This window comes from Salvia splendens, chromosome 6 (assembly GCF_004379255.2).
Source record: "Salvia splendens isolate huo1 chromosome 6, SspV2, whole genome shotgun sequence".
Lineage (NCBI taxonomy): Eukaryota > Viridiplantae > Streptophyta > Magnoliopsida > Lamiales > Lamiaceae > Salvia > Salvia splendens.
Window position 1 is genome coordinate 35,881,212 of NC_056037.1, and position 18,126 is coordinate 35,899,337.

At 41.9% G+C, this 18,126-nt stretch overlaps 2 protein-coding genes and 1 non-coding gene across 5 annotated transcripts; 2 read left to right on the forward strand and 1 right to left on the reverse strand.

Annotated features, from left to right (window-relative positions):
• The first annotated feature begins 2,632 nt into the window (after positions 1–2,632).
• Positions 2,633–4,017, forward strand: LOC121809765 (probable aquaporin TIP5-1). The gene is made up of 3 exons (XM_042210558.1): positions 2,633–2,837; positions 2,912–3,162; positions 3,449–4,017. The coding sequence occupies exons 1-3, from the start codon at positions 2,714–2,716 to the stop codon at positions 3,797–3,799; spliced, it is 726 nt and encodes a 241-aa protein (XP_042066492.1). The 5' UTR covers positions 2,633–2,713; the 3' UTR covers positions 3,800–4,017.
• Positions 4,018–4,638: 621 nt separating this feature from the next.
• Positions 4,639–16,595, reverse strand: LOC121809764 (F-box protein At5g07670-like). 3 transcript variants are annotated; one of them, XM_042210556.1, is made up of 2 exons: positions 15,413–16,595; positions 4,639–5,096 (listed from the first exon to the last, which is right to left on the reverse strand). In XM_042210556.1, the coding sequence occupies exons 1-2, from the start codon at positions 16,557–16,559 to the stop codon at positions 4,741–4,743; spliced, it is 1,503 nt and encodes a 500-aa protein (XP_042066490.1). In that variant the 5' UTR covers positions 16,560–16,595; the 3' UTR covers positions 4,639–4,740. The 3 variants fall into 3 exon arrangements, with proteins under 3 accessions (XP_042066490.1, XP_042066489.1, XP_042066491.1); XM_042210555.1 differs by having other exon boundaries at positions 4,639–5,091; positions 15,408–16,595; XM_042210557.1 differs by lacking the exon at positions 4,639–5,096 and adding an exon at positions 14,680–15,319 and having other exon boundaries at positions 15,474–16,590.
• On the forward strand, positions 13,086–13,192 carry LOC121810141. Its single transcript, XR_006052399.1, has one exon. It is a non-coding gene; the product is annotated as a small nucleolar RNA R71 (small nucleolar RNA).
• Positions 16,596–18,126: the final 1,531 nt, after the last annotated feature.

Genomic DNA, 18,126 nt, shown 5'->3' on the forward strand with positions numbered 1-18,126 from the left:
AAGATTCAGGATCTAGAGAGCTTAACCCCTGTCTATCTGATCTAGGTTCTATTTATACATTGAACTAAGATCGTGGTTTGCAGCACCACTCACTAGATCGTGGATGGTTGATAACTGCTTAACACCACTAAATAGATCGTGGGTGTAATGGAGGTCGTGGAGATCCTGCATGGGTCCACTATCTCCTTGTTCGGTCGAACACTGAGACCGAACTGCTGAACTTTGCCGATTAGCTTTTGCCGATCTGAGAGTAGAGCTTGATTGGTTGGCTTTTACCGAGCTGTAGGCTGCGACCGAACTCTTTGGTTGTGCCGAACCGAACTCTTTGGTCATGCCGAACTGATACTCTTTCTTGGGTTTTGGGCTGATGGGCCGTCACTGTTATTGGGCTCGCAACTAGGGTTTAGTTGTTTAGTTCGTACCCCATCACCAAACATGAATAAATGACGCATCATAGGACAGGGAAAGCATCTCGAAATTAGTTGAGAATTGATAGACATTTTTTTTTCATGAGTTCTAAGATTAAAAAAATGTGGAGTTAAAGTGGAAAATAGAGAGAGAAAAATAATACTCCGTACATGAAATGATACTGCTATAATATAATAAATAATTGAATTGAAAAAAGAATAAAGTAATATATATATGTTGATTTTTTTTCAAAAGAAAATAACTTATTATAATGAATAATGGTATGATAAAAAAAAGAATATGACTCTGGATTAGGGTTGGAACGGTACGGTATACCGCGCTGAAATGGCCATACCGCATACCGTACCGTGCGGTATGACAAAAAACCATACCTTTACCGTACCGCTTTTGTCGGTATACCGCACCAAAATTTAGATATCGTTACCGTACCGCTTTTGTCGGTATACTGTACCGTGATTTCGGTATACCGTGATTTCCGGTATATACCGCAATTGCGGTATACCGTGTTATTTGCGGTATATATACGGCAATTGCGGTATAACGCGGTATACCGCAGTATATACAAAATGCATACCTTTATCGCACCTAAAACTGTCGGTACGGTATGATACCGTACCGAAAAGTACGGTATACCAAAAATTCAGTATTTTCGATACGGTAAGTGCGGTATTTCGGTATATTTTCCCAGCCCTACTCTGGATGGCCGAGTGAGCATAATTATATTTTGTTGTTTTGATTTAAACACGTACCATATTTAATTTTAAAAATCTATCACTTTTCATACATTAATATCAAAATACCATATTCCGTGTGAATTAATCAAAGTAGAGAAATTGTGAAAATTTATTCATAAATATATGTGGGGGAATGCATTATGCTTAACAAAGTAAAGGATATTACCAAAGTGAATTGTATCAAAGATTATACTATTCACAATCTAACATTGTCTTATTAATAGTACCATATATCTATAAAATTATGTACTATGTTTAACTATTAAGAATCAAGTGAAAATTAGGATTCTAAATTCTAAACATTTAATAACTTTTGACGTTGAATTCTAAATTATTTTAAGATGAGATTATTTTTAAAGAGAAACAACTAAACTGAAAAAGACTCACTCTTTTAGGAAGACGTATGAGATCTAAGCTCAAATTCCATTTTTTGGCATTTTCAGTCGTTTTCATGTTTGGATAATTATTTAATGCGTGTAAATACTTAGGTTTTGTGTTTGCAGTAAACTTCATATTTCATTAATGAGTAATTATTGTCTAAATGGTTATGCGTTATATCATCTCATTTGTCAATTGTCAATATCCTGGAAATGATCACTCTTCACCTAATAAGTAGGAGTAGATATTTAGATTAACCTCTATTGGTGGTTTCATCATCAGACGAATTATACAATGATTATGTGTCTGAGTAATTTATTTTGCACATCGGTTATCTGTATTTAAATAATATTGATTTTGTAGTTAAGTACCCATAACATATAACCAAAAATTGTCAATTTGAAGTCGAAATCACTTATTTGGCTGGTTATGGTTTCAATTTTGAATTGAAACTTTATGGGCGGACTACGATTTAGGGCAACACAAGAATCGAGAAATAGTGTAGTTTAATTAAATATTCAGTTTGATGGTTAAGCTTGTGATTGATAATTTGATTTGCACTCTAATTATTCGATTGTATAGTTATTTATCACTCAAAACCTGGGTAAATTATTTAATCATAAGTATTATAGGTGTGGATGAGTGACATATGACATTTATAAGGGCTCGTTTGAATGATTAACGACAATAAGAATATGACGAATAACAATTAATTTTTTTTATTTTATTTCAATAAAACACTTTTATGAAGCTCAAGATGGTAGGCCAAGCCTCATGGTCTGAAAATGTTAACTCATTTTTGTGTAAAATCTATCCCATAAATTTGGCAAAGTTGCGTATTGTTTCAACAAGAAATCCTTAAATGTCCTCTCCTATCACTTTAAATCTCCCACTCGTAACTTCAATTCATTTAAAAAAGAAATAAATTGAGGATACACAATAAAAACTTAGAAATTAGAATCTTGAAAACCTAAATAAAAGGAATCTATAGAAAATAAAAGAAATGGCATTGGAGCTTAAAATAAATATGAATTCAAAAACCCTAACCGTTGCGTCCTATCCTCAAACTCCAAGTCTCCAACTGTTTATAACTTCCCTTCCCCTTTCTACACCTTCTTCTTCTTCCCACCAAACCACTCTCTTCACAAACAAAACTTCACAACTTTCCAAAAATGTCATCCCTCAAATCCCGTCTGCAACACTGCTTCACTCCCCTCTCTCTCCGATGCTACCTCGCCGAGTTCATCTCCACATTCCTCTTCGTCTTCGCCTCCGTTGGCGCCGCCACCGCTTCATGTCGGTTCAATCTCTTCCCACAATCGCTCTTTAATTTCCCCCTTTGCATATTCTAACAAACGATGAATTTATAGGGAAGATGACGCCGGCCGCGGCCACTGACCCGGCCTCCCTCACGGCCACCGCGGTCGCAAGCGCCTTCGCTCTTTCGGCCGCCATCTACATGGCCGCCGACATCTCCGGCGGCCACGTCAACCCCGCCGTGACGTTTGGGATGGCCGTGGGCGGACACATCACCATCCCGATGGCCGTCTTCTACTCCATCGCACAATTGCTCGGATCCGTCATGTCTTGCCTTCTCCTTAAAACCATGACCGTTGGACAGGTTTTCTTACGGATTTGTTTTTGGATCACTTTATTCTAAATTGGTGTCAGAGAAATACTAATATTTTGTTTTTACTTTGTCTGTTTATTTATTTATTTATTTATTTATGTGAGATGAGTTTGCAACCTAAAGTATGACCGTCGGACAGGTTTCGTATGAATTTGTTTTTGGGTCACTTTATTCTGAAATGGTGTCAATAAATGCTAATACTCCGAATTTTATTTTAAACTTTTCTTGTTTGTTTATATGTGAGATAAGCTTGCAACCCAATGTACTATGTTTGCAGCAAATCCGGGTCCACAGGATCCCGGACGAGATGACGGGATTCGGCGCGTCGGTGCTCGAGGGCGTGATGACGTTCGGGCTCGTGTACACGGTGTATGCGTCGAGGAGGGGCGGCGTGGTGGGGCCGTTGGCGGTCGGGTTCATGTTAGGCGCGAACGTGTTGGCGTCCGGGCCTTTCACGGGCGGCTCGATGAATCCGGCGCGCGCGTTTGGGGCGGCCGTTGTGGGAGGGAGTTTCAGGAATCAAGCGGTTTATTGGGTCGGGCCGTTGATGGGAGCCGCCCTTGCCGGAGTTCTCTACGACAATGTGGTGTTCCCTGTGCCAGTTTCCGAGGCAGTCGTCGATATCTAAGTTACTTGTAAATAAGTTAGTGTAAAGTTGAATTTAGTGTTGTTCGTGTGTTGTATTTAGCCTTTGAATCAAATGGTTGTTTTTGTCGCACATGTCGAATCTGATAGACTATTAGGTTGTGTTTGGTTATGTAGGAATAGATAGAACATGTTGGATGGAGAGTACTTCAGTCATTTTTATGTGTTTGTTTTCTTAGTTTGGGCTAACTTTGGTCTCGAAAATATATCACGGGCTTGTTTGGGCACACTAAAAATGCAATATTAGGAACTCACAGAATTGTTATATCATGAAACCACAAATGCCCACACCCTCTCTACCTTCCCTTCCCTTCCCCTCTCTATCGTTTATGTTTCACCGTCGGTTACCCCTTCCTCTCTTCTTCACGGCAAAATCGTCTCCTTCTCAATTCATTTTCTTTTCGACTCGGTTTGCGTTTTGATTTGTGTTGATTTGCATATCAATTTGATTGTTAGTTCGTTCTTAAATTTGGCATAGACTTCTGTAGAATTTGAATTGAATCTATTATTTCTTTAAATTTGGCATAGATTTTTGTTTAATTTGAATTGAATTGTGTGGCAAGGTGGAAATAAACCGGCGCTTGTTCAATTATTTTGATTATAGATACCATATTCTATTAATCAGTAAAAGCATTGAATAAAATTACTTAAGAGAATGTTAGTTTAGCTAATCAAACCATAATTAACCAATCTAAGATTCCTTGCAAAGAATATAAATAAATATAGGAAGCACATTTTCGTGCCAAACAAATCATAAAACTCATCTTGACTACAACTCAAAAATCCTATCCCGGGATAATTTTCTTATTATACCCACCCCATAAAACCAAACGAGCCTCACTATAATACGTACATTTTCAAAATTCAGATCAAACAAACACTACATAACAATAATATTACACTTGGTGATATCCAAGCTTCAAGCTAAGAATCCGATCTACTTCTAAACGATTTCCAATCACAGGACGACTTGTTAAAGAACTTCCCACCCTTCCTCCCAACCCCGATCCCGGCAAGACCCGAGCAAAGCCGGCTTCTCGAATCCGGCTCCCATCTCAACTCCGCAAACGCAGTCGAAACCTCCGGATTGATTTCTTCATCCTTTATATTATTACAAGCCACCACTTTCAAGCTCCTGAGCTCGCTCCACCCCACGATCACGCTCTCCAGCCCGTGCGCGGTCAGCAACGTGCACCCCTGGATCGACAGACTCCTCACCCTCCTCAAACCAGCCGCGGCCCCAAACACCTCATCACTCAGACCCCAGCAGCTCTGCAGCATGATGTGTAAAAATCGAGTTCAATTATCAAGTGTATTATCACACAAGTCGATTTAATAAACTCTAATATTACAGCAATACTGCAAGAATACAGTGTCGATTGTAATACTTCGAGTGTCGATCCACAGGGAAGGTAAAGATTAGTTAACTCCAAAATTAAGAAAACACATAAAAAAAAGTATTTTGTTTTGAAGATTTTGATTTCCAAAAGTTATCGACAAAATAAAGCTACAAGTTAACTAAAGGAAGACTATTCGAACGGGAAAATATGTCACTCCAAGTTGCTCACTAGGCTTGTATTGTTCTACACCTTTAACAATGAAACATACGAAGGGATTAAACACATCAACCTAATCACGTACACTGAACATGTTTGTGACGTATAATTCACAGTCAGCTGAACACTTGTTCCATGAATTAATTTTCAAAGATATTAAACTCCTGCGGAAGCGCGGGAGTAAAAGATCCTCTACTATAATCTCCTACTTAATCCACTATCAAATTATCCTCTTAACAATTCTAATTCGATAGCAATCCAACAATCAATCATTCCTAAACTATGTTAAAGAGACAATAGCAAAGGAATTAACATCACTACATTATTAGCCAAAAACAAAGTGAATAAATATTGAGCACATTGTTGGACACAAACATATGATATCAATGGTGTAAAAACATCCATACAACGCCTAGATTACAACTCGGAGCAACATAGAGAGCTTAGCCTAGAAACATGGTGAAATATGCAATGAAAACCGTAGAAAGCTTGCTCTCGTTGAGTGGAATTGAGATTCTGAAACGGAGCGTCGGAATGATGGCAGAAACTCTGAATTCGCCGCCACCTCTTTCCTCAATTTTTTTGGTGTATCATTAAAGCTCCCTCACGTCACATCTATCTCTCTCTCCCCACCTTTTTTCTTTTTCTAATCCTCCTGCCAACTCTCCCTTTTTCTCTTGTCACGTCCCATCCGTTCCCTTTACACATTTTTCAAACCGCCACAAAACTGCAATATAGCAGTTAAAATGAACTACCCGGCCGGGTTTATTTTACAGCTGAAAATTAACCCGGCCGGGTACCTTATTTTGACCACTTTCTGGAATCTTCGCGTTCTAAACATCACACCCGGCCGGGTTAATTATTAGGCATAAAATTCACCCGGCCGGGTGGCCAATTTTGAGAGCTTTCTGGACAGCTTTTCACCCTCCGAGCTTCCTTCTTTGTTTCACCATTTACTCCTCTTCCTACACCATAAAACACACTTTTGCAAGCATCAAACTATATAAATCATGTAAAGTTATGGGAATAACAATGTAAATTTGATTCACATCAAATACCCCCAAACTTATTTACTTGCTCGTCCTCGGGCAAGATCATATAAAACACAACACTTTGAAGCTCAACTCACAAAAGTTTTTTTTCAGAAGTTTTTTTTTTTTATAAGAATGAATCACGTAGAGACATGAATGACAAAGTCGAGACCCCCAACAATTTCAATCAAGATTTCCCACTCTCATGAACCATCACTTATCAACTTAGAACTTCAAGTCAAGGTGCATTTCAAAGTAAGTCCAAACATGTGATCAAACAACTCAAACCGTCATCATTGACTCGTCAAGCATTACTTACCACATAGACTCACGGATTTCAAATCAAACTTCATTAACTCTACCAAGTTATTTACAAAGCATCCACAAGCATCAACAAAAAGGTACAAGGTCTTAATTCAAGGTTGTAATGGGGCTAGGGATGAGGTAGGATAAATATGGATAGTGAGCTCAAAGGCTACACATTTGAGTGCCAAATTCTTCCCTCCTACAACTTCCTTCCAAAGATCAAACAACAAAATATTACAACCAACTCTCACTCCCCCAAACTTGAGATCAAATCTAGACAAGATTACATATTACACAAATAGAAGCTCTTACTTTATTTCACAACTTTTTTTTTTCTTCTTCTTTCATTTTTTTTTCTAAACAAGACCTCGACTCTTGCAAATTTGGAGGTCGTCTTTTTCTTTCTTTTTGTTTTTTTTTTCTCTAAGAACTTCATTCTTTTCACTTATACATTACATCAAGTCTAAAAATGTCTACACTTTTGCAATACACCACCCAACACTCAACATTCAACCACCCAGCTCAAATTAGTATTTAGCACCCAAATAGTAGCAAGGTCTTTCGATGAGGCTAAAATGAGGCTTATTTAATTGGCTAAGTGATAGGCTAAGTGTTTACACAAATAATAGGGAATTAGCTCAAAGTGGCTTCTAGGGGATCATTTGATGGACTAGGCATGTGATTATTTGGCCATAGAGTTCATCCTAGTGCCTTATCCTCCCAAATCGTTGACACAAACGAACGCAAGCACTTCACTCGATAAAGCAAATCAACCCAAAATAATTTCCACAAGACATGCGATTTTCATACTCTCCTCAACTCAAGAAATCGGATGTAATCATGACATGCTCTTTCAAATAAATTCATGCACCCATTCCATTCATCCTAAGCTTCAAAGTTCAAATAAAATCAAGCAAGATTTCCCAACCAGAAAGCTGAAGATCTAACATGCACCCGTCAAATACATGATTCAAAACACATTTAACATAAAATACACCCAAGAAACATGCATCATGCATAAATCAACCCCCCCAAACTTGAATGCATCATTGTCCCCAATGCATGCAAAGAAGAACATTAAAAGTAAAGGGAAAGAGAACTCCCCCAAACTTGGCGTGACGTCCATAATGCATTCAGGTGGGCGGGTGGGTGTAAAAATCCTCTGCAGGTGTGCTTCCTCCTAAGCTCCAATCCAATCTCCATGATGCTCCTAAAAAGAGAACAAAAACTACAAAAAGAAACACTCAATTCAAAATAAATGTTAGAGGAAAGAATTGAGCAAACAAAAACCCCCAACATATGAAATCAAAAATAAAAGAAAAAAAAAAAAAAACTTGGGTTGCCTCCCAATCAGCGCCTTTGTTTATAGTCGTTGGCTCGACCTTCTTCATTCTTGATCTACACTCTTGAGTCCACTAGTGTAGTCACTTCCTCTGTCTCCATGGCTCCTTCAACTCCAACATAGGCCTTCAAACGTTGGCCATTCACCTTCCAAATGCTACCATTCTTCTGATCCCGAACATCCACAGCACCATAGGGGTATAACTTGTGCACCACATAAGGACCCCACCATCTAGACTTGAGCTTGCCCGGAAACAGTTTAAGCCGAGAGTTGTACAAAAGGACCAGTTGTCCCTCATGGAATTGACGAGGCTTAATGGCTGCATCGTGAATCTTCTTAGCACGCTCTTTGTAGAGATCAACGCTCTCATATGCATGGAGCCTAAACTCATCCATCTCGTTCATATCGCACATCCTCTTCTCGGCTGCAGCATCATAATCCAAATTGAGTTTTTGCAAAGCCCAAAAAGCTTTATGCTCAAGCTCTACCGGCAAATGGCAAGCCTTCCCAAAGACCAATTTGTATGGCGAAGTTCCAATCGGGGTCTTGTACGCCGTTCGATATGCCCACAAAGCATCATCTAACTTTTGAGCCCAATCCTTCCGAGACGGCCTTACAACTTTCTCAAGCACCCGCTTTATCTCACGATTAGAGACTTCAACTTGACCACTTGTTTGGGGATGATAAGGGGTAGCAACCTTGTGTTGGACACCATACTTTCCTAGGAGGTTTTCAAACAATTTGTTGCAAAAATGAGTTCCTCCATCACTGATAATAGCTCGTGGTGTCCCAAAGCGGTTAAAGATGTGATTTTTGATAAACTTCAACACCACTTTGGCATCATTGGTTGCCGAGGCCACTGCCTCTACCCACTTAGAAACATAATCAACAGCAACGAGAATGTATTGCTGCCCATTAGACTTGGGAAACGGTCCCATGAAGTCTATTCCCCAAACATCAAATAGTTCTACCTCGTGAATGTTATTCATCGGCATTTCATTTCTCCACGAGATATTGCCGGTTCTTTGGCAACTGTCACATCTCTCTACATAAGCTTTTGCATCCTTGAAGATCGATGGCCAAAAGAATCCGGACTGAAGCACTTTAAAAGCCGTTCGTCGTGCTCCAAAGTGGCCGCCATACAACGAATCATGGCATGCAGACAAAATCTGAAGGTGCTCATGCTCTCCAACGCACCTTCGAATAACTCCATCACTACAAATGCGGAAGAGAAACGGATCTTCCCAAACATACGTGCGGGTGTCACTCAAAAATTTCTTCTTTTGATTAGAAGACAACCCTTCTGGTATAATGCCCGTGACAAGGTAGTTCGCCAAATTGGCAAACCACGGCACATATGTTTCCCGAGCCTCCACTTGCAACACTTGCTCGTCGGGAAATTTCTCATTTATCCTTTTCTTTCTTTCATCTTCCGTCTCTTCCAATCCTTCTAATCTAGACAGATGATCGGCTACCAAATTCTCGGTCCCCTTTTTGTCTTTGATTTCCACATCAAACTCTTGTAATAAGAGGATCCATCTCACCAACCGAGGCTTTGCATCTTTCTTGTTCATCAAATACTTGATAGCTGAATGGTCCGTGAACACTACCACCTTCGTGCCAAGTAAGTATGCACGAAACTTCTCAAAGGCGTACACTACTGCTAACATTTCCTTCTCCGTCGTGGTGTAATTTAGTTGAGCTTCGTTGAGTACTTTGCTAGCATAGTAGACGGCATGTAGAACTTTGTCTCTCCTTTGGCCTAGAACGGCCCCCACAGCATAGTCCAAAGCATCACACATCAGCTCAAACGGCTTTGACCAGTCGGGTGTGATAATAATAGGAGCTTCGACTAACTTTTTCTTCAACAATTCAAATGCCTCAAGGCATTTCCCATCAAAGACGAACTTGGCATCCTTTTCAAGCAAGTTGCAAAGTGGCTTTGCAATCTTTGAAAAATCTTTTATGAACCGTCGGTAGAATCCCGCATGACCAAGGAAACTACGGATGCCCTTCACATTCGTTGGGGGAGGTAACTTCGAGATCACATCAATCTTCGCCTTATCCATCTCCAACCCCAACTCCGACACCTTGTGTCCCAACACTATGCCCTCCTTGACCATAAATTGACACTTTTCCCAATTTAGCACGAGATTTGACTCCTCACATCTTTGTAGGACCCGTCTCAAGTTTTCTAAGCAAAAGTCAAATGAGGATCCAAAAACGGAGAAATCATCCATGAAGATCTCCATGATATCTTCATTCATATCGGAAAAAATTGCCATCATGCAACGTTGGAATGTAGCCGGTGCATTACACAAACCAAAAGGCATCCGGCGGAAGGCATAAGTTCCAATAGGACATGTGAATGTCGTCTTTTCCTGATCTTCCGGGGCAATTGCAATCTGATTGTACCCCGAATACCCATCTAGAAAACAATAATAGGAATAACCCGCGATCCTATCGAGCAACTGATCCAGAAATGGCAACGGGAAGTGATCTTTTCTCGTCGCCGTGTTCAACTTTCTATAATCCATGCACACTCTCCATGAGTTCACCAATCGAGTTGCCAAAACTTCATTCTTCTCATTGACAGTCACGGTTATTCCCCCTTTCTTTGGTACACATTGCACCGGGCTAACCCACTCACTATCGGAAATGGGATAGATCATCCCATATTTCAACAATTTCTTCACTTCTTTTTCAACCACTTCTTGCATAAGTGGGTTCAACCTCCTTTGTCTCTCTCTTACCGGCTTAGCTCCATCTTCCATCAAGATTTTATGCATGCATATTGCGGGGCTAATTCCTTTGATGTCGGCAATGGACCAACCTAGAGCTTTCTTGTGTGACTTCAGTAGCTCTATCAACTTCAATTCTTCTTCATCATTCAACATCGCCGATATCACAACCGGTAAAGATTCATCCTCACCAAGGAATGCGTATTTCAGATTTGTCGGGAGTGGCTTCAATTCTAGCTTTGGTGGTACTTCAATTGAAGGCTGTACATCCGCCACGAAACTATCCACCACACATTCATTCTCAAGACTTGGTTGATCAATTTGAGCATCCTCACTTTCATCAAAATCAAAATCAACTTTAATTGTCGAACCAAAGTCTCTTTCCAAGCTCCCCTTATCATAAACGCTTCCTTCTATACTTGCCGAGCAACGCATCTTGTCAAAGATACACTTGTCGAGGACATCAACTCTAAAGCACGCTTTTGCATCACTAGGATGCTTCATCGCTTTCTCCACATTAATGGTCACTTGCTCACCATTAATTCTAAACGTGACTGAGTTGTCCTTTGCTCCTAGCAACACGTCCCCTGTGGCAAGAAACGGTCTGCCAAACAGAATTGGCACCTCTTTGTCCTCAGGCATATCCAATACTATGAAATCAACGGGGATGACGAACTTATCTACCTTGACCAAGACATCCTCTACTATTCCTGTGGGCTTCACAATGGAGTGATCAGCCAATTGTAGAGCAATGTCGATGGGCTCCATTCTGTTCTCCAGTCCAATGGCACGTGCTGTTTTCAACGCCATCAGTGAGATCCCCGATCCTTGATCCAATAGACATTTGGTGAAAATTGTGTTGCCTATCTCACAAGGAATCACACAACTTCCCGGATCCCTCTTCTTCATGGGCATCATTCCCGAAATCAGTTGTGAGCAATTCATGCTCAATGCCACTATTCACTCGTCTTGAAGTTTCTCCTTGTTTGCCATCATGTCCTTGAAGAACTTGGAGAACTTGGGGAAATTAGTGAAGAGGTCCACCAACGATACATCCACATTCACTTTTCGAATCACGTTCATCATCCACTCGAAGCTTTTCTCCTTTGGAGCTCTCTTCTTCCTCTTCGGTGGATATGGTGGAGGAGGAATGTGATCAGGGAAGTTGAACTTGCTTTTCGGGTCTAATGCCGGACTTGTCATCAGCTGTCCCTTTGATCCCATCTCTACTTTCTGCTTTCCCTTCTTTTCTGCCAAAAACTTCTCGCTTAACTCGGATTCTACACCATTTTCCTTGCTGCCGGATGCAGCCTGTTCTAGACCATGTTGGGCACCCTGCACCAACGCGGGACTTCCCTTACATGCCTCGTCCGCACCTGCGTGCGAGGAATGCAAGCCTAACATCTCATCCGCCCCTGCGTGTGAGATGCCGGAAGTACCTTGGCCGTCCATTGATGGTGTCGAATCCAACTCACGACCACTTCTCAAAACCACTGCTTTGCACTGTTCATTACCTCTCGGATTAGGTACAGTATTACTCAGAATAGTGTTAGGAATCCTCGTGTGTGATGTTGTGGCAAGCTGTCCAATTTGAGTCTCGAGATTCCTCATTGTGGCATCGATCTGCCCAAACTTTTCCACAGTCTTATCTTTGAAGTTCTCATTTTCCTTTTGACTCTTCGTCATAAACGAGAGAATCTGTCCCAATTGATCCTCAACGGTTGGCCTCTTCTCATAACCCGGGGGTTGAGTGTTGTTCCTCCATTGATTTCCCGAGTTGTTGCTAGGACCAGCCTGATTCCATCCCGTTTGTTGAGGCCTCCAATTTTGCTGATTGTTGTATTGGTTGCCCTGATTGAACCCTTGGCGATTGTTACCAATGTAGTTCACATCCTCCACGGGAGGTCCTTGAAGACTTGGGCACTGATCAGTATGGTGCCCACCTTGGCACAACCCACATCTCATCACAGTCACAGCTTGGGGTTGAGGAGTCAATTGAAGAGATTTAACTGCCTTTGTCATCGACGACATTTGAGTGCTAATGTCCGCCAGTTGAGCCTCAATTGCGGTCACTCTTTCCGCATCCTTTGTAGCACCAAATGTATCTCCTGCTCTATCAGCCCCTCGCCTTGGATTGTGCCAATTCCGTTGATTGTTGGCCAACCTTTGAAACAAAGCCCTCACCTCATCGTGAGTTAGATCATCTAGGTTCCCATTCGAACCTGCAGTCACCAATCCCGTGCCTTCACTGTTGAGTCCCTTGTAGAATTTCAAAAGGTCATGCCCCGGAGCTATTCCGTGACTTGGGCATTTTCTTATCAACTCTATGAATCTCTTCCATGCCTCCGCGAAGGACTCATCATACTTCTGTCGGAATGAGGTGATCTCCTATCTCAATTTCTCAATCTTCATTGGAGAGTTGTATTCCACAAGAAACAACGACTTCAACTCTTGGAATGTTGCAATGTTGTAGCCCGGTAATGAGTCATACCACGCTCTTGCCTTCTCCCTCAATGAGAATGGAAATAAGGCCCTCTTAATCCGATGATGCTCCACATTTGGAGGTCTATGAGAATTTGTCAGCTCGTAGAAGGCATTCAAATGGCTCACCGGATCTTCATCATCCCGTCCATGAAAAAGATTTCCTCCATTCACCAAACTGATGTAGTGAGGTGGAATGTTGACGTTGTCATTTGCGTAGGCACACTCCCCTGGGTACTCAATTCCCGATCTCAGAGTGTCGCCAAACCTCACCACGGGTGGTGGAATCTCATTGTGATCTGCCATTGATTCACCGTCTGAATCCTGATCCCTTTCTTCACCAAAGAGTCGGTTACTTCTGAATGGACTCGAATAGTCCGGGAATATCTCAAACTCTGAACCTCTGACCTTACTTCTTCTTTGATAACAGAGTAGTCCAAACGGTGGTGTACCCTGTGATCGCGTGTGCATTCACTTTTTTTTACCTACACAACAGAAAATACACCAAGCACAAGCACAAAATATTTCCTATTACCGAAAGCGAGACCTCTCGACAACTTCGGGGTAAGTACTATAAAATGTGTGTGCTTAAGTGAAAACTAAACTATCTAACTAAGAGTTAAAAGATGTCACCTAGAAAATATACTCCTTCGTCTTCAAGTCCAGACGCGGGTAGATGGCTATCACCTCCAAGAACACGAAATGAGTACCTACAAAAATAAGAGAAAGATCAAATAAAAATAAAACAAAACACAAACTAGAAGTTAAACAATCTATTGCCCTCCCCGGCAACGGCGCCAAAACTTGATGTGTAAAAATCGAGTTCAATTATCAAGTGTATTATCACACAAGTCGATTTAATAAACTCTAATATTACAGCAATACTGCAAGAATACAGTGTCGATTGTAATACTTCGAGTGTCGATCCACAGGGAAGGTAAAGATTAGTTAACTCCAAAATTAAGAAAACACATAAAAAAAAGTATTTTGTTTTGAAGATTTTGATTTCCAAAAGTTATCGACAAAATAAAGCTACAAGTTAACTAAAGGAAGACTATTCGAACGGGAAAATATGTCACTCCAAGTTGCTCACTAGGCTTGTATTGTTCTACACCTTTAACAATGAAACATACGAAGGGATTAAACACATCAACCTAATCACGTACACTGAACATGTTTGTGACGTATAATTCACAGTCAGCTGAACACTTGTTCCATGAATTAATTTTCAAAGATATTAAACTCCTGCGGAAGCGCGGGAGTAAAAGATCCTCTACTATAATCTCCTACTTAATCCACTATCAAATTATCCTCTTAACAATTCTAATTCGATAGCAATCCAACAATCAATCATTCCTAAACTATGTTAAAGAGACAATAGCAAAGGAATTAACATCACTACATTATTAGCCAAAAACAAAGTGAATAAATATTGAGCACATTGTTGGACACAAACATATGATATCAATGGTGTAAAAACATCCATACAACGCCTAGATTACAACTCGGAGCAACATAGAGAGTTTAGCCTAGAAACATGGTGAAATATGCAATGAAAACCGTAGAAAGCTTGCTCTCGTTGAGTGGAATTGAGATTCTGAAACGGAGCGTCGGAATGATGGCAGAAACTCTGAATTCGCCGCCACCTCTTTCCTCAATTTTTTTGGTGTATCATTAAAGCTCCCTCACGTCACATCTATCTCTCTCTCCTCACCTTTTTTCTTTTTCTAATCCTCCTGCCAACTCTCCCTTTTTCTCTTGTCACGTCCCATCCGTTCCCTTTACACATTTTTCAAACCGCCACAAAACTGCAATATAGCAGTTAAAATGAACTACCCGGCCGGGTTTATTTTACAGCTGAAAATTAACCCGGCCGGGTACCTTATTTTGACCACTTTCTGGAATCTTCGCGTTCTAAACATCACACCAGGCCGGGTTAATTATTAGGCATAAAATTCACCCGGCCGGGTGGCCAATTTTGAGAGCTTTCTGGACAGCTTTTCACCCTCCGAGCTTCCTTCTTTGTTTCACCATTTACTCCTCTTCCTACACCATAAAACACACTTTTGCAAGCATCAAACTATATAAATCATGTAAAGTTATGGGAATAACAATGTAAATTTGATTCACATCACAGCACCAGCTCTGTAGCGTTACGACAGATGCGAAACAGAGCCGTTAAACCCTTCTTGTCCCGCACCTGGCATTTATCGAGACGCAAGTTCTTGATCACCGGACAATGTCCCAAATCATCGTCCGGACCAGCATCGCTGTTGTCACTGTCATCGCCACTGGTTATTCGCTTGCAAGAAACCAGCCTCAAACTCGTTAAATTTTCGCAGAAGGGGAGACCAAGCATCCAGCCATCCTCCATGTCGAGGTTGGTTAACGTGAGCTCATCGAGCATCGAGCAGCATTGCCCGATCGCCTTAACGCCCTCGTATCCACCTCTGCATCCGCTCAATTCGAGCTTTGTGAGCTTCTTGCACCCCTGCGCCAAGATGATCAATCCAACATCGGAAACGCTCCCACTCAGCTGCAGAATCTGCAGATTCTGGCACGCGGCAATGCCTCGGAGAACTCGATCGCTGCACATACGCAGCTCGAGCTCTCGCAATTTAGGGCACTCCTCAGCTATGGTGAGAATCCCCATCTCGGTAGCGTTCATTACCACCAATTTCGTCAAATTGGGGAATCCGGCGGCTAAAACCCTAACCCCTCTATCGATTTCCTCGCCGCTCAGCGCGTAATTCTCCGGAGAAAACCAGTCTCTCCGGTGGAAGCAATCGGAGCCGCCGGGGAAGGACACGTGGTTGTTTGTGACAGAAACCCCCAAATTCTGGGGCGAAAGGATGCAGCCGTTGACCAAATCGATTTTGAGGAGATTAGGGAAGCGTGAAAGCAATCTGCCGGAGATGAGAAAGTACCAATCGAGAAGCCTGATAGAGGTGAGGAGCCTGCCCTGGAGATTGAGCCACCGTTTGGAGACGAGGAAATTGGAATCTCGTTGAGATTTGGGGAGGTTGGAGAGGATGTTGAGCATGATTTGGTCGGAGAGGAGGGAGGTTTTGTCGATGGTGAGGTCGGTGGGGGGGAAATGGTGGAGCTTGGATGCGCGGCGGGAAGAAGGCGGCGGCGGGGGGATTTGGTTGAGGGATTTGGGGGTGAGGGGTTGTTTGTTGAGGCGCATTGCGAAGAGGACATTGTTGAAGGCTTTCTTGCTCTTGAACCAGCTCGATTGGGATGGTGATGAGTGTTGGTTTTCTTTGTCGGGCGAAAACGTCATCGTTTTCTGTGTCTTCAGTTGGAGCTCACTGTGGTTTGAAGCATTTAAGATTGTGAAATGTTTTAACGGATAGATTTAGTGTGGGTCCAGTGCAGTTTATCTGGGTGAGTGTATTCAAAATGGCGAGATTCTATATTCTAAGGTAGCCGTTGTTGATGTTTGACTATTGTATTTTACTTTTTCTCTCATTTTTTTGGGAGGAGACAAATTACATATTTTAAAAATAGACTAAAGGTTCAAAATGGTTCTTAATATATTACATTTTTTAATTCTGGTCCAAAACATTATCTTTTGAATTATTCGGTCCCTCACATTTGAAATCGGATCACATTTAGTCCATTTTGGACGGTTCCGTCAACTTTTTGACGGTTTTAATTACCGGGTCACAAATTCGTCACTAATCCGTCACTAATTGGGAGAAACTGATCCGTCACTATTCCATCACAAATCTGTCACTAATCCGTCACTGGGAGAAAAGATTCCTTCCCTTTTCCCTTTTCCCTTTTCCCCAACCCTAAATTTCTCCCTCATCAACCATGCTTTAATCAAAATCACCTGATTTTACCTCCAATTTCTCCTTTTTTTAGTCTCAAATCCACTCACCAATCCATGGGTTGCGCCACCTCCAAGCTTGACGATTCTCCGGCGGTTGCTTCTATGCCGGGAGCGCTGCAGCTTCCTCGACGAAGCCGTACGGCAGCGTTTCGCCTTCACTGAGGATCACATGGCTTATCTCCACTCCCTCAAGGAGGTCGGCGTCTCTCTCGACCGCTTCTTCAGTCAGGATCTTGACGCCTCCTTCCACTCCCCGCCCTCGCCGGTTCTCAACCTCCCGGCGCACAGAAAGGGGGATTCTCCCTCCACCTCGCCGCCGGATAAAATTCACCACCACCTCCCTTCCCGCTCCGACTCCGGCTCCCATCTGCACTTCCATTCCGACGATTCGGAGGACGAAGACGACGACGGCGGCGACGGCGGCTGCGGCTCCGACTTGGACTCGCTGCATCACCATGGCGTCATCTCGCCGCCGCACCACCTCTACCAGCAGCAGGAGCAACTCCCCTACGGCGCCAGAGGCTATTTCCCGGGCTATGAGAATCTCAATCTGAATATCCCCAACGGCGGCGGTGGCTTTATGAATGTGAATTACATGAAGAAGCATACGGCGCCGTCTGTGGTGTACACGCAGCGCCCGATGAATCCGGAAACTATGTATATGGGTTAATCTTCTTCCTCATACTATCCCAATTCTAATCATTCCATCAATCACAACTCAAACAATTCTTATCCTATGTATAATTACAATAATGGCTATTCCAATTATGGCGTCGGAGGTGGTTATTTTGACGGTTCTTCGCCGCCGGCGCCCTACGGAGGTGCATATGGTGGATAAAGGTTGTTGATGTCGAAGAGAGGGCGAAAGATCGGGCAATGAATTTGTGATATATTAAAATATTTCACCAAATTTATTTCTTTGAATGTTCCAGACAACACTCAAAAAAATGAATTTTTCAGTCAAATAATTTGTGATTATATTAAAATATTTCACCAAATTTGTGACGGATTA

What these genes read in the sequence shown, in the direction of transcription:
- LOC121809764 (XM_042210556.1), bottom strand. Translation starts at nt 16,559, where the DNA reads ATGACGTTTTCGCCCGACAAAGAAAACCAACACTCATCACCATCCCAA. An exon ending in TCGTAACGCTACAGAGCTGG is followed by an intron (nt 5,097 to 15,412) that starts TGCTGTGATGTG and finishes TTTTACACATCA; the next exon opens with TGCTGCAGAGCTGCTGGGGT.
- LOC121809765 (XM_042210558.1), top strand. Translation starts at nt 2,714, where the DNA reads ATGTCATCCCTCAAATCCCGTCTGCAACACTGCTTCACTCCCCTCTCT. An exon ending in TGGCGCCGCCACCGCTTCAT is followed by an intron (nt 2,838 to 2,911) that starts GTCGGTTCAATC and finishes ATGAATTTATAG; the next exon opens with GGAAGATGACGCCGGCCGCG. An exon ending in AAACCATGACCGTTGGACAG is followed by an intron (nt 3,163 to 3,448) that starts GTTTTCTTACGG and finishes CTATGTTTGCAG; the next exon opens with CAAATCCGGGTCCACAGGAT.